The sequence below is a fragment of the Littorina saxatilis genome, linkage group LG9, assembly GCF_037325665.1.
Source record: "Littorina saxatilis isolate snail1 linkage group LG9, US_GU_Lsax_2.0, whole genome shotgun sequence".
NCBI classification, from domain to species: Eukaryota; Metazoa; Mollusca; class Gastropoda; order Littorinimorpha; family Littorinidae; genus Littorina; species Littorina saxatilis.
In genome coordinates, this window is record NC_090253.1 from 14,881,782 (window position 1) to 14,895,938 (window position 14,157).

The window sequence follows — 14,157 nt, forward strand, 5'->3', positions numbered from 1 at the left end:
AGTTCACTTTTTACTTGTTTGTCCCGCATATAATGAGATCAGAGTTGAATTAATAATAATAGCCTCAAAGTATTATCGGAACCCATCCATGTTTAGAATGTGCTAATTACTATCCTCTACAAATGTCCAAGTGGTAAGACAATTAGCAACGTATATTTACAAAGCTCTACGATTTCGCACTGATTCTCTGGAAAATGCACAGTTGCAAGACGTAGGTCCATAATGTTGCTTTTTCTGCTTCTTTAAACATTGTTCGCTTGTATTATGTGTCGCCAGTCTTGTTATGGACCGGAGGCCTAACAAATAAAATTTCCGACTTCCGACTTCTCTCTCTCTCTCTATCGCTCGCTTTCTCTCGCAGTCTCAGTCTCAGAGACACACACATGCACAAATTCACATCCTTTCAACCTCAGCTCACACCTTAATTCCCCCTTCCTCTTTGTATTCTCAGTTCTCTGTTTCAGCCAGTGATGAGCAGGTCACCGATTGCGATGATTCTAATGATTGGTTTAAACAGTTTAATTCAGATAATTCATGCAAAAAACAATGTCGCATACAATAACATGAATAAATGGAGCACAACAAGCTAATGAGCTTTAAAAGCGTACTCTTAAAAAGCAATATAATATCTGATTTGGCAGACGAATATAACGTATGACAAAGGAGGTTTAATTTATTGTAACAGGGGAAAAGAAGGAAGGAGAACAAAAACAAGATTCTAATGCTTGTTTCAGTCCGAAGAAGCGACTTCCAGCGTGGTGTGATCGGGTGCTATGGCACACATACTACACAAGTTATGATGATTTTCAACTGAAGGTGGTGCCGCTGGAGTACAAGTCACACCCTGACTACATCATCAGCGATCACAAGCCTGTGTCTGCAACCTTCTTTTTCACCGTGAGTTTTGAGTTTGCCTGTCTCTGAAACTCTTGGTGCCTCTGTTTCTGCATGTTTCTTGGTCTGTCAGACACACACACAAGCCAGGACACAGAAAAAAAGAGGCAGTCAGGCTGATAGACATGCACACTGAAATGCAATGCATGCACGTGCTCGTACATACACACACACACTATCACACGCGCTCACACACACACACACACACTATCACACGCGCTCACACACACACACACACTATCACACACACTCACACACACACATGCATGCACGCATGCACACACACACACTATCACACGCGCTCACACACACACACATGCATGCACGCACGCACGCACGCGCACACACACACACATACACACACACACACACACACACACACACACACACACACACACACACACACACACACACACCATAAATGCACACCTGTAGTTGTAATTGGTTGTTTAAGCATCTTTTCAACCCAAGCGCTTTAAGATCTGTCAACATTTACCACAATGGCTCAGTGTTGACGAGCACATCATTCCATGATATGAATCCTAGAACTCTGAACAAGGATGGCTAAGGGTTTACTGTTTGATATGGTTGAATTAACAGACCGGGGAACCCACACAATTTTGCTGTATTTTGTGACCGGCACGGTTGGCCTAGTGGTAAGGCGTCCGCCCCGTGATCGGGAGGTCGTGGGTTCGAACCCCGGCCGGGTCATACCTAAGACTTTAAAATTGGCAATCTAGTGGCTGCTCCGCCTGGCGTCTGGCATTATGGGGTTAGTGCTAGGACTGGTTGGTCCGGTGTCAGAATAATGTGACTGGGTGAGACATGAAGCCTGTGCTGCGACTTCTGTTTTGTGTGTGGCGCACGTTATATGTCAAAGCAGCACCGCCCTGATATGGCCCTTCGTGGTCGGCTGGGCGTTAAGCAAACAAACAAACAAACAAATTGCTGTATTTTGTACGACTTTTTGTCTTTAATACGATCAGTACGGTCGGTTGAACAAAAATATGACGAGAAAGATTTCCAGACTACTTTTTTTCAGAAGCGCATCCCTGTCATTCCTGTTGATTCACTGTGGCACTGTTTACTTTTATGATTAAAACTAACGTTATAACTCGGCAGTTGATCAATGACTACAGCTAGTGTGATAAAACGTTGAAAGAAGTATTTGTTTTAAGTGTATTGGTAAACTTAATTAACGATGCAAAGCATGTTTGAATCATTGATGTTCAAATGTTTTCTGGAGTACAGTCATATTTCTGAAAATACGCCAAATTTGTTTGAGAATACTGCAAGTACAAAACAGCGGTTCCCAGATCTGAATTAATGTGTTGTGTTGTCTTTTTGATTATAATGCTTTTTTGTTCATCTTTGACTTATTTATATACTAGTATTCAGGGTCCGGCTTCGCCGTGTTTTACGTCATTCCTGTTCATCGTTTGAGAATGATAAAGTATGCTTGCATGGTAAGAGTTACCTCCCTTTCATGGCTAGCAAAACCAGAGTTGCCTCCCTTGGCTTTGAGAACATTCCTGTACTTTCCAGTCAAGCTGTTTCTTCTTCATTTATTCTACGTATAAAAGCAATATAGAATGTCAAATATCACTGGCATTATGTACAGATGAACAGTAGACTCTGTTCCGAACTTTATACGGTGTATTCCATAATGGGGAGTTGCATGATCTGAGAAAGGAAACGATGAATCAGGAAACTGAAACCCAGGTGCACATCTGTGGCTCTTATAGACAGTGTGCATGCACATTTTCTTGTTCTTGCCTTTTGTCATCCGTGAGTTATGGCGACCACAGAAAGACAGATACACACACTTACATCCATTTTTTATATGTAGTAGAGATTACATGCATAAAATGATAACTTTACATTAACTGTTGCTTTTTCTCAGGCACACAAGCAGACTGACTTCTTGACAGTAGGTTTGAATAATGACACCACTAATTCCTTTGAAGTGCTCACGAAACAAGTAGTAAACCTTTCACTAAATAAATGAAAGTAATGTTTGAAAGTGTTGATAGGGACATAGAGATTTTGTGTCTGTGTGAATTTGACCTGTGCGTCGAAGACTGTGTTTGTGTATGTGTGTGTATGCCACTGTGTGTGATGTGTGTGTGTGTTTAATATTCTGATTCTTTAATCTGTCTCTGAACTGAGATTCTTTGGGTAGTCCCTTATCAAAACAATGACCAGTCTCTCCTAACCTAAACTAAGTTTGACTGCTTTCTTTTTTGACAAACTTGATTGTTTAAACTGCCTAACGCAGCAATCATAACCACCTGAACTCTTTTAACTTAGAAACATACGCATATGAGTGTGCTGAAGCTGAAGCATACCTGTACATGATTTGCGTTTGTGATAAGGCCAACAAAAAAAAATTGTCTGTTTCTGGTAACGTGGCTAAAAAAAATAGGGTCGGTAGGTCGGCTTTTTTTTTTTTTTGTTTTTTCCCCAAATGTAGACCAATAAAACTAACTTTAAAAATCGCGCAAAGAGACTGGATTCACTATACATAGAGACAAGACACTCAACACATTTACAAATCGTCAGCGGACTTTCGTTTTCACACGTTTTTGTTGTTCATTTTCTCACCCTGTCCTTATACCACCAAAAAACAACAAACAAACAAAATTTGAGTTTGGAAAAAAAAAGTTTAGGGTCGGCGCCGAAATTTAGGGTCGGTCGGGTGACCAGAAACAGACAATTTTTTTTTTGTGGCCTAATGGGGATTATGTTTACATTAAAAACGATGTACAAGCAAACAGCGTACTTACAAAAATCAGAAATTGACAGCAGAATGGGTTGCTCTGGTTATGTGATTGACAATATCTGCGGCACATCCGTTTATATGTGCTAAATAAGTATTGAATTACCTTTTTTGTCATAGTGTTTTGAACATGTGGTGATATTGATTTTGATAACTAAAATGCAGTTATTGCTCAGCATTGATTTTATTCCTGCAGTATTGTGGTGTGCATATTTTAAAACAACAGAACATTAGAATAGATATGTTACTGCAAATCTTCTTTACAGGGTTCCATGATAATGTTATATGACTAGAATAGAAGAAAAAATAATTTGATGGAAGGCATTTTATGTTTTAAAGGGCAAAAATCCATGGAAAGTACGACAAGATTATTCAGTGAGACGTTTACGTTGCTAACTACCCCAGAATTTACTATTTTCTTAGATTATTTTTGGCTTCTTTGTGGTCTCTTAATAATTGCACTGATTTTAGTTTCTCTCTAATTTATCAATCACATGTGTTGAATTCACCATGCTTTTGAACAAATTCACGTTTGGTCACCCCTTACCCCTGTTGTCTTGCTCTCTCCATAAATATTTCTGTTTAGTTAGAGGGGGGAGAGGGGGGAGGGGGGAGTATTTTTTTCTTGCTGTGTGTCAATTTAACTTAACTTTGTTGTTGTTTTCTAAATCAAACTAATGTCACATATACATAACTCTCACTTATTTAGTTTCACACTTTCCAAGGAGAGGGGGATACTCCTGTGTAAATAACCTTTCTGTTTCTCTCAGTTTGCTGTCTTTATCTGGTAGTATTTTATTGTCTCGATCAAGCAGTCAATTAGCCTTAATTTTTGTAAACAATGACAAGTTTGGAGATGGTCGGTGGCCATACAGAATACTAAATACCGTACTTTCCGGGTCATAAGGCGGGACTTTTTTCCTCGAATTTGACCCCTGCGTCTTGTATAACGAAGCGCCTAATCCGTGTATAAAATAGGGAAAAAATCAAAGAGACCGCCTGAGTACCAGTCAAACAACTTGTGATAATGCATGTTTCAGCTACTAGGTACTACCCTGGCCAAGTTTCCTCTCAAGACATCAAAGAGACCGCCCCATAGGTTAAACTCGGTCACTGATCCCAGGAAGTGTTTCCTCTCTCAGATCTATGACAGGGGAACCACCTCTCATAGCAAAAACTGGGTCATTGACCCCTGGGAAGAAGGTCAGTGTCTAAACAAGGCAACCCAGCTATCACAATGGACTTGCCTTTGATCTTGCGGCACACACAGAGCACACATATTTCCACTCTGTATTCTTCCTTTGATGTGCCGCTTATTTTCATTCTTCGACCGTTTGTTACCGGTATACTTTTTTAATTTTGGTGCGCCCTATCAGCCCCCTGCGCCCAATGGGTGATTGGATTACAATTTTGTTTAAAAAGAAGGGGGTGCGCCTTATGCGCTGTAGGGCCTTGTAACCCGGAAAATACGGTAGGTCCAATGTGGTGAAAGCAATTTGTTACAGTGGTACAGTCGAACTCGCTTAAGACGAATCACTGGGGATCGGGAAATAAGTTCGTCTTAACCAAAATTCGCATTAAGAGAATTGATTGATTTTTTTACTGTCACAATTTTAGAAGTAAAATTTAAAAAGTCGTGTAAAAGCATGTACATGTACATTCTGATCAATCTCCGATTTCATGGTGTCCACCAGTTCTGGTGCATGTACTACCCTGGCCAAGTTTCCTCTCAAGACATCAAAGAGACCGCCCCATAGGTTAAACTCCCCATAGGTTAAACTCGGTCACTGACCCGGGTGCAGGAAGTGTTTCCTCTCTCATATGAAAGGGGAACCACCTCTCATATAGCTAAAACTGGGTCAATGACAAGCAAAGTTTTACATATATAAATGTAGAATAAATAAACTAAAACCATCATTGCAAATGTTTCTCAAAGAACTGTCTTACTTACACAAAGTTGACAAATATGTACACCAAATGGAAATGAAGTATACATGTTTTTTAAAGAAGTGGCTACCATACAATACCTTAGTCGAATAATGGAAAACATAATACAGTTTATATCCGTATTTTCCAGCCAAATAATTATCATGTTTTTCCGTTGTGTCCTTTTGTTCTCCTGTTTCATTTACAGAGGATTCACTTATGATTTGTCATATGAAGATAATTCACAACTGCTGTGTTGTCACATGTTCCTACTATATTGTAAATGTTGATGCCTGAATAAACCATTAAGAAAAAAAAAATGTTTACGTAGACCACTAAAAAAAAAAATTAAAAAAAATAAAAATAAAAAAAACTGGGTCAATGACCCCTGGGAAGAAGGTCAGTGTCTATAAGGCCACCCAGCCATCACCATGGACCTGCCTTTGATCTCGCCTCACACGTAGATCCTTGTAGCATTGTGACTTTTAGATGAGAACGTGTTTGATAAAAGAGGGGTTCGTTATGCAAATGATATGATATGTTGATCTCGGGACGAGTTTAAAGATTTCGTCATAAGCGTGAGTAAATTACAGACATTATGCATGCTTGGGAATCCTAAAAGTGCTCGTTATAAGCATACATTCGTTACAAAGAATTCGTTTCAAGCATTTTTTTTAAGCATGAAGAAAGAGGTATTCAGTTGGGAACTTAAAACTAATACGTTATAAGTCAAAATTCGTAACTAGCGTGTTCGTTTTAGGTGGGTTCGACTGTATCTTCCAAAAATCTGTCCTATTTTAATGTTTTAATCATCACTTCTGTTATGCAAGGACAACTTGACAGAAATTTGAACGTAACATGTAATTGTCTTTTCAAAGAAAGACTGAGCCAATTTTGAATAAATGCAAACATTAGGATCATTGTCTGAGAGCTTAGCTGATGTCTAGAGGTTGTGAACACAAAAGGTTAATTGTTCACAGAACGAATGTGGGATATGTTCCTGCATGTGTTCACATGCTCGGAATCAAACTTAACAAAATGTTGCATATTCTGTTTTTTGGGGGTCGTTTTTGAATGTGAGAGTTCTTGTCTTATCAATGTGGGGCGGGGATTAATATATAGCTCAGTTGGTAGCGCGCTGGATTTGTATTCAGTTGGCCGCTGTCAGCGTGAGTTCGATCCCAGGTTCGGCGGAAATTTATTTCAGAGTCAACTTTGTGTGCAGACTCTCTTCGGTGTCCGAACCCTCCCCCCGTGTACACTACATTGGGTGTGCACGTTAAAGATCCCACGATTGACAAAAGGGTCTTTCCTGGCAAAATTGCTTAGGCACAGTTAATAATTGTCTACCTATACCCGTGTGACTTGGAATAATAGGCCGCGAAAGGTAAATATGCGCCGAAATGGCTGCAATCTACTGGCCGTATAAAATTTCATCTCACACGGCATCACTGCAGAGCGCCTAGAACTGTACCCACGGAATATGCGCGATATAAGCCTCATTGATTGATTGATTGATTGAATGTTTGGAGGTACCTTTGTTTGAGACTTCAGACTGTCACGTGACCCCTATGGCAGATATGTTCAATATATAAAGTGTGATAAATTAACCCCAAACAAATGCTTGGGTTGTTTAAAAGTTTGAAAAAAGTACAGTGGTACCTGTGATGAAAGGACATCCTTGGGGCCACCCACAAGTGTCCCTACATTCCAGGTGGCCTGTCATGACAGGGAAATTGGTCAAGATATAGACAAAGGGACAACAGATTAGGACTGTCCTTTATTGGGAGGTGTCCTCTTATCAGAGGGGCCTCACATCACAGGTACCACTGTAATATGCATACTTTTTTATTTGTGATACAGTGGATTCTATTACATGTATCCCCCTTTTAAGACCTCCGAAAGTCTGAAACAAGTCGCGTAAGGCGAAAATACTACATTTAGTCAAGCTGTGGAACTCACAGAATGAAACTGAACACACTGCATTTTTTAACAATGACTGTAGTCCGCCGCTCGTGCAAAACGCAGTGAAACTGACGAGTCTGTTTAGCACGGTAGTGGTTTCGCTGTGCTGCATAGCACGCTTTACTGCACCTCTCTTCGTTTGAACATTCTGAGCGTGGTTTTAATCCAAACATATATCTATATGTTTTTGGAATCAGGAACCGACAAGGAATAAGATAGAATTGTTTTTAAATCGATTTCGGAAATTTAATTTTAATCATAATTTTTATATTTTTAATTTTCAGAGCTTGTTTTTAATCCGAATATAACATATTTATATGTTTTTGGAATCAGAAAATGATGAAGAATAAGATGAACGTAGTTTTGGATCGTTTTATAAAAAAAAATTAATTACAATTTTCAGATTTTTAATGACCAAAGTCATTAATTAAATTTTAAGCCTTCAAGCTGAAATGCAATACTGAAGTTCGGCCTTCGTCAAAGATTGCTTTGCCAAACTTTCAATCAATTTGATTGAAAAATGAGGGTGTGACAGTGCCGCCTCAACTTATACAAAATGCCGGATATGACGTCATCAAAGACATTTATCGAAAAAATAAAAAAAACGTCCGGGTATATCACTCCCAGGAACTCTCATGTCAAATTTCATAAAGATCGGTCCGGTAGTTTTTCTGAATCGCTCTACACACACGCACACAGACACACACACACACACACATTCACCACGACCCTCGTCTCGATTCCCCCCTCTATGTTAAAACATTTAGTCAAAACTTGACTAAATGTAAAAAGGAGGGAGTCTTACAATTTAGGTCACTTTACAGGGGTAAATGAATCAAAAGTCTGAGAAAACAGGATCTTAAAAAGGAGGGGGTCTTAAAATTTGAGGTCTTAATGTACAAAGAGTGGTGAAATATGTTTGGCCAAACATCTTTGACGTTATTCTTCTGCATAGTTGAACCTGCATACTTGTCACGAGGTGATCAAGTTGTAAAGTCTTTTCTTCTTCTTCTTCTTCTGCGTTCGTGGGCTGAAACTCCCACGTACACTCGTGTTTTTTGCACGAGTGGAATTTTTACGTGTATGACCGTTTTTTACCCCGCCATTTAGGCAGCCATACGCCGTTTTTGGAGGAACCATGCTGGGTATTTTCGTGTTTCTATAACCCACCGAACTCTGACATGGATTACAGGATCTTTTTCGTGCGCACTTGGTCTTGTGCTTGCGTGTACACACGGGGGGTGTTCGGACACCGAGGAGAGTCTGCACACAAAGTTGACTCTGAGAAATAAATCTCTCGCCGAACGTGGGGACGAACTCACGCTGACAGCGGCCAACTGGATACAAATCCAGCGCGCTATCGACTGAGCTACATCCCCGCCCAGTTGTAAAGTCTCATTTGTGCAAGAACCTCTACGTATTCAGCAGCATGTCTAGTTCTTGACAAGCTGACTGCACAACGCTGTAACCATGCATGTCTGTTTTCATCTGTCTTCTGCATAGTTTCTGCAGACTTGTCATGAGGTGATCAAGTCATTCAGTCTCATTTATGCAAGAACCTTAACCCTTACACTGGTGCAATTCTGTAACACATGTTACAATGGCACTGGTGAATTAACAGAGAGAAAAATAAAGAAAAACGGTCATATAGGTTTTCGCATCCATGGGAGGTAATCGAAACCGACCAAACAGACTGAGCCAGTAGCGCGACATATGTCATGACAACCAGGTGACAGTATACGTAAAGTAGCGCGACATATGTCGCGACAACCAGCCTAAGGGTTAATTATACAGCTTGACAAGCTGAGGGCATCACGCTGTAACTATGGCTGTTTTCATCTGTCTTCTTTGTCAATGCAGGTGTACAAGAAGCCTCCTCACAACCCCGTTCAGTTTGAACGACTCAAGGTGTGGAAGAAAGATGAGATGCATCAAGTCAAGTACTGCGTCAGCAGGTATGCCGAAACCTCCGATTCAGACTGGATCGGGCTGTATAAGGTGAGATAAGAGTGTAAAGCTATTCTTTTAAAACAATCAATAGAGAAACACAACAGCACCTAGTGTCTCGCTATGTTCTTGATCAGGCTGTATTTTAGTATCAGGGTGAGATGCCTTGGATCTGAGATCACCCAAGTTCTAGGTGAAATATGTACCAGTAAAGCCATCCTTCAAGTTCAGATTGGATTTAATTTGCAGATGAGTTGTTCTTTAGTACTGGTGACAGAAAGGGGAAAAACTGGTCAAAATTCAAATCTCTAGTTTTGTTTTTGAAATATAGCTTTTCATAAAGCAGAAATACTGTAGTATCTGATTTACAAAAGAAAAAATCACAGGTTCACATGGTTCTTACATAATCTAACTTTTAAAGCTGGTTCCTGTGTGTCTGTGTGTATGTTTGTATGATGACGATAGGATCCAAAACGGCAGCATGGACTGAGATGGGAATTGCAGAGATTGTTCTTTGCCACTCGAGTCGTGTCATAGGGTACTTTTGGAATAGCAAATTTGAACGGATTCTTTAAAAAAAACCAGCGGAAAATATTATATACCTTATGAGCCATCGAGGATCCTCCCCGTCTGTGCTGTCAAAACTTTAAAAGACGTTTTCAAATGGTTAACGGGGAGATGCACTCGAAGCACATTTAGCGAAGCTATGTTGCCAAATCATCAAAGATCAACAATTCAGTACGCGGATGGATGCACACAGTCAAAATAGATGTGACTTTCACACGACCGAAGACTACTTACTAGCAGACTAGCAGACGACAAACAGAGCAATCACTGATCTAAATGTTAGATCAGTGAGAGCAATCCGTTGAAGAACAGTTAAGACTTCCTCCGCTTATTCGTCTTCAGTTAAGCTTATTTCTCCTTCCATAAGTTTCCTTGCAGACTGCAGTCGCGTAGTGAAATGAACTAGTGTCATTGGAAGATTCTTCTCAGTCAATGATCGAAGCACCGTAAGTTCTATGCCGACAGAAGTCACTTTGGGACAACATGACGATTGACTTTATTTATGAGCCCAAAGGCAACGATATCGACAAGAATGTATGCATTTGACATTAAATGAAACATTCATAGACAGTTTGCAACTAACCAGATTGTGAAAAACGATGATTTTTATCAGACGGGTATCGGAAACCATCTCTTGGTAACCTGCGTTCCTCCCTCCGTGGCGACGTGACGGCGCACATTTGTTTGTTTGTGGTTGTTAATCGCAGTCACAACACAGTTAAAAATTTTGTGTAAAATATCATCAATGTGTCCGACTCGGTTCGTTATCTGCGTTCCAATGGTTATTCAGTGTGAGTGGAGTTAGTTTGAATCGAAAGTCGAGGGTAACCTGCGTTCCATGTGTGACGGCGTGAACAAATTTGATTGCAATATTTTATAGAAGAAGTAAATTTCATTGATTCTGGCTCAATCTTATAGATTGTGTATGCAGTGTTTTGGTAATGTATCTGCTTTTCTACGTTGAAGCTCATTTGGAGTGATACGCTGATCGAAGTGAGGTACCCTAAGTGTGACATCAGTCGTATGCAGGTTACGCCTTTGAACACACTCACATTTCACAAAGACAACAATAAATGGCAACATTTAAAAAAATGCAACAGTTTTATTAGATACTATTTGAACAAAAACAGCACAGACACGATTGTTATCAACAATACAGAACGTGATGTAAGTCGGCAAAAACGCTCCCAGTGTGTGTTCACGTTTTGGGTCGCCATTTTTGCTGGCATTTTCACAGTAAATTTTGATACATATTAACATATTTATTGAATGATCGTGGTATTTTCTTTGATTGTGGTGATTTTACTATCTCTCTGTCAGGTAATGGGTGCTTTGTGGCCAGTTTCTCTCCCAGACTGTATTGAAACATGCGTCCAAGTGAGCTGACCCCCACTTGTCACCAGTAGCAAAGAACATATACATGTACTGTACTTGTATAAGGAACAGAAAAAGAAACAAACTAGGGCTTAAAAATGGTGTGTGTGTGTGTCTGAAAAGGGGAATCCACTGTAATCAGTTCTGTTTTGTGCTTGCAATCACCTCCGCTCAGGTGCGTGTGTCATCTGTGTGCAGAAGCACTTTTTCTCCTTTGACAAGTTCCAGTCGTACACGTATGCGATTGACGGAGCAGAGAAGAACCGGAGTGGGGTGGTGACCACATTCTCTGCTCGCGCTTTGACCGTCAGGCCGGGCGAGTACTGTCTATGTTACATGACCAGCAAATTCTCTCTCATGGGAATCAGCAATGTCTTCACAGTAAGTTGTCAATTGTTTTTCTAAAATTCTTGTGGTTTTATTTAGTTTTGTGGGGTGTTTTTGTGTGTGTTTAACAACAACAACAACAACAAAAAGTGTTTTTTTCTTTCAATACAGATATCATTCCCCTGTACGCAGCGTGAGCAATCTAAAAAGACGACGTCTAAAAAGAAGGAAGTTTTTTTTTCTTCGTCGTTCATGGGCTTGACTCCCACGTTCACTCATGATTTTAGCACGAGTGGATTTTTACGTGTATGACCGTTTTTAACCCGCCATTTAGGCAGCATACGCCGATTTCGGGGGAGGCATGCTAGGTATTTTCGTGTTTCTATAACCCACCGAACTCTGACATGGATTACAGGATCTTTTCCGTGCGCACTTGGTCTTGTGCTTGCGTGTACACACGAAGGGGGTTAAGTCACTAGCAGGTCTGCACATAAGTTGACCTGGGAGATCGGAAAAATCTCCACTCTTAACCCACCAGGCGGCAGCGACCGGGATTCGAACTCACGACCTCCCGATTAGGAGGCCGACGTCTTACCACTGCGCCACTTCGCCCGTCTAGAAGGAAGTTTTAAAAGGGAACTCGCAGAAATGTACACAACTCACAAGGGGAAAATCTGACAAATCATATGGTCTTAAAGATTAAACTTCATTACTGTGTGAACAATGATGATGTATAACCAACACAGGTTGGTCCAAGCACAGAATAAGAGCATCCTGCATGCGTGTGTGTCTGTCTGTCTGTCTGTGTCTGTGTGTGCGTGCATGTGTGCGTGCGTACGTGCACTTGCCTGAGTGCGCTCGCTTGAGTGCGCATGAACATTTTATTTTTTTAACATGTTTTTAAGGTGGAAAAGCTACTGCTTCTGTAATTTAACACACCGACCTCCTAGAGATAGAAAGATAACGATAAGTATGTGAATGAATGCTTCACTTTGTCCTGCTCATTATTTGGATTTGCTTTACTCTCTTCCAGATAGAGTGAACAGCAACATAAGCTAGTCTTGCCTTTCATCCGGAGTAGACCCAGGATCCACATCTTTGCTGCTATCCTACAAGATTAGCAGATTTAAGTCCCAAACGGTTTGGTTTCCAAACAATGAAACTATGCATTTGTGAAGCATATTATATATATATATCGTACAGGTCAATAGGACAATTATATATATCGTACAGGTCAATAGGACAATTATACAGTGGAACCCCCCTTTTGCGGACCTGCCAAAATCTGTGAGAATTAGGTCTTGGAAGGGAGGGAGTCTTATAATGGAGGTAAATTCACCGAAGTTATGCACAGAACATCTGAGAACGGAGGGTCTTAAAAAGGAGGAAGTCTTAAATTGGGGGGTCTTAAAAGGGGGGTTCCACTGTAACTGATAGCATACTGGTCGCTACAATATCAGAACCAAGTCCTTCTGTGGCAGACTGCTGCATAAATTGTTCATTCCCGGCACAATGCCATGACAAGCAATGACTTTTTGTTTTTATCATATTGCTAGTCTTTCGTGTGCGTTGTGCATGAATCTCACAAAGCTGTTGTTTGACTTACATACATTTACAAACTTTGCCATATTTATCAGTCACAAAGTGGTTCTGAGGAGGTATTGTGTAGATATTCTAGTGTGCTTGTGTATTGGTATGTGGGAGCGCATTGTACTGCGAATAGATTGCAGGGGATTATTGCCTCTTGAGGGAAATTTGAGGAAAAAAATTATACAATGTAATCCAGAAATAGGATGGCGGATTTAAGTTGTCAGTGTTAGTGTGTGTGTGTGTGTGTGTGTGTGCATGCGTGCGTGCGTGCGTGCGTGCGTGTGTGTGTGTGTGTGTGTGCGTGCGTGTGTGTGTGTGTGTGTGTGTGTGTGTGCATGCAGTGTGTGTGTGTGCATGTGTGTCTCGGTGTGTAAGCGTAACACACCTATGATTACAGTAAATTAATGTACAGTTTGATGGGATATCTTTTTATGCCTTTGGGGATTCACAGCGTTGGATCCAGCTAGTTTGTTTCAAAAAGAATGTATAAAATGTAGAAAAGACCAGTAACATATTTAGGACCCACACTGTATAAAACTCACGAGTCAAAGAAAGGTTTAGTGCATCAGCTGTTGAAGCTGCTGGTTTTTTTGGCAGTCATGTTTTATTAGTTGCTGTAAAAAAAAATTTAAAAAGATCTGGGAGAGAAGACTGATTTTTGGTATTAATATTTTTGTATCTGATTTTGATAATAATTGTCACTTTAGTTGACACAAAGGAAGGAGACGTATGATTGGCCTGTTTTGTGAATGTACTTATGTGCTTGTGTTGTTTTTACTTTGATCTCA

At 40.3% G+C, this 14,157-nt stretch overlaps 1 protein-coding gene across 2 annotated transcripts in view; it reads left to right on the forward strand.

Moving 5' to 3' along the window:
* Positions 1 to 13,568, forward strand: part of LOC138975366 (inositol polyphosphate 5-phosphatase K-like) — a 61,498-nt gene extending 47,930 nt beyond the window's left edge. The window contains exons 11-14 of one of the 2 annotated variants that reach the window (XM_070348027.1): positions 735 to 897; positions 9,425 to 9,562; positions 11,651 to 11,833; positions 12,813 to 13,568. In XM_070348027.1, coding sequence (XP_070204128.1) covers positions 735 to 897; positions 9,425 to 9,562; positions 11,651 to 11,833; positions 12,813 to 12,821 — 493 coding nt within the window. In that variant the 3' untranslated portion in view covers positions 12,822 to 13,568. The other variant, XM_070348026.1, reaches the window with a different exon arrangement.
* The last annotated feature ends 589 nt before the right edge of the window (positions 13,569 to 14,157 follow it).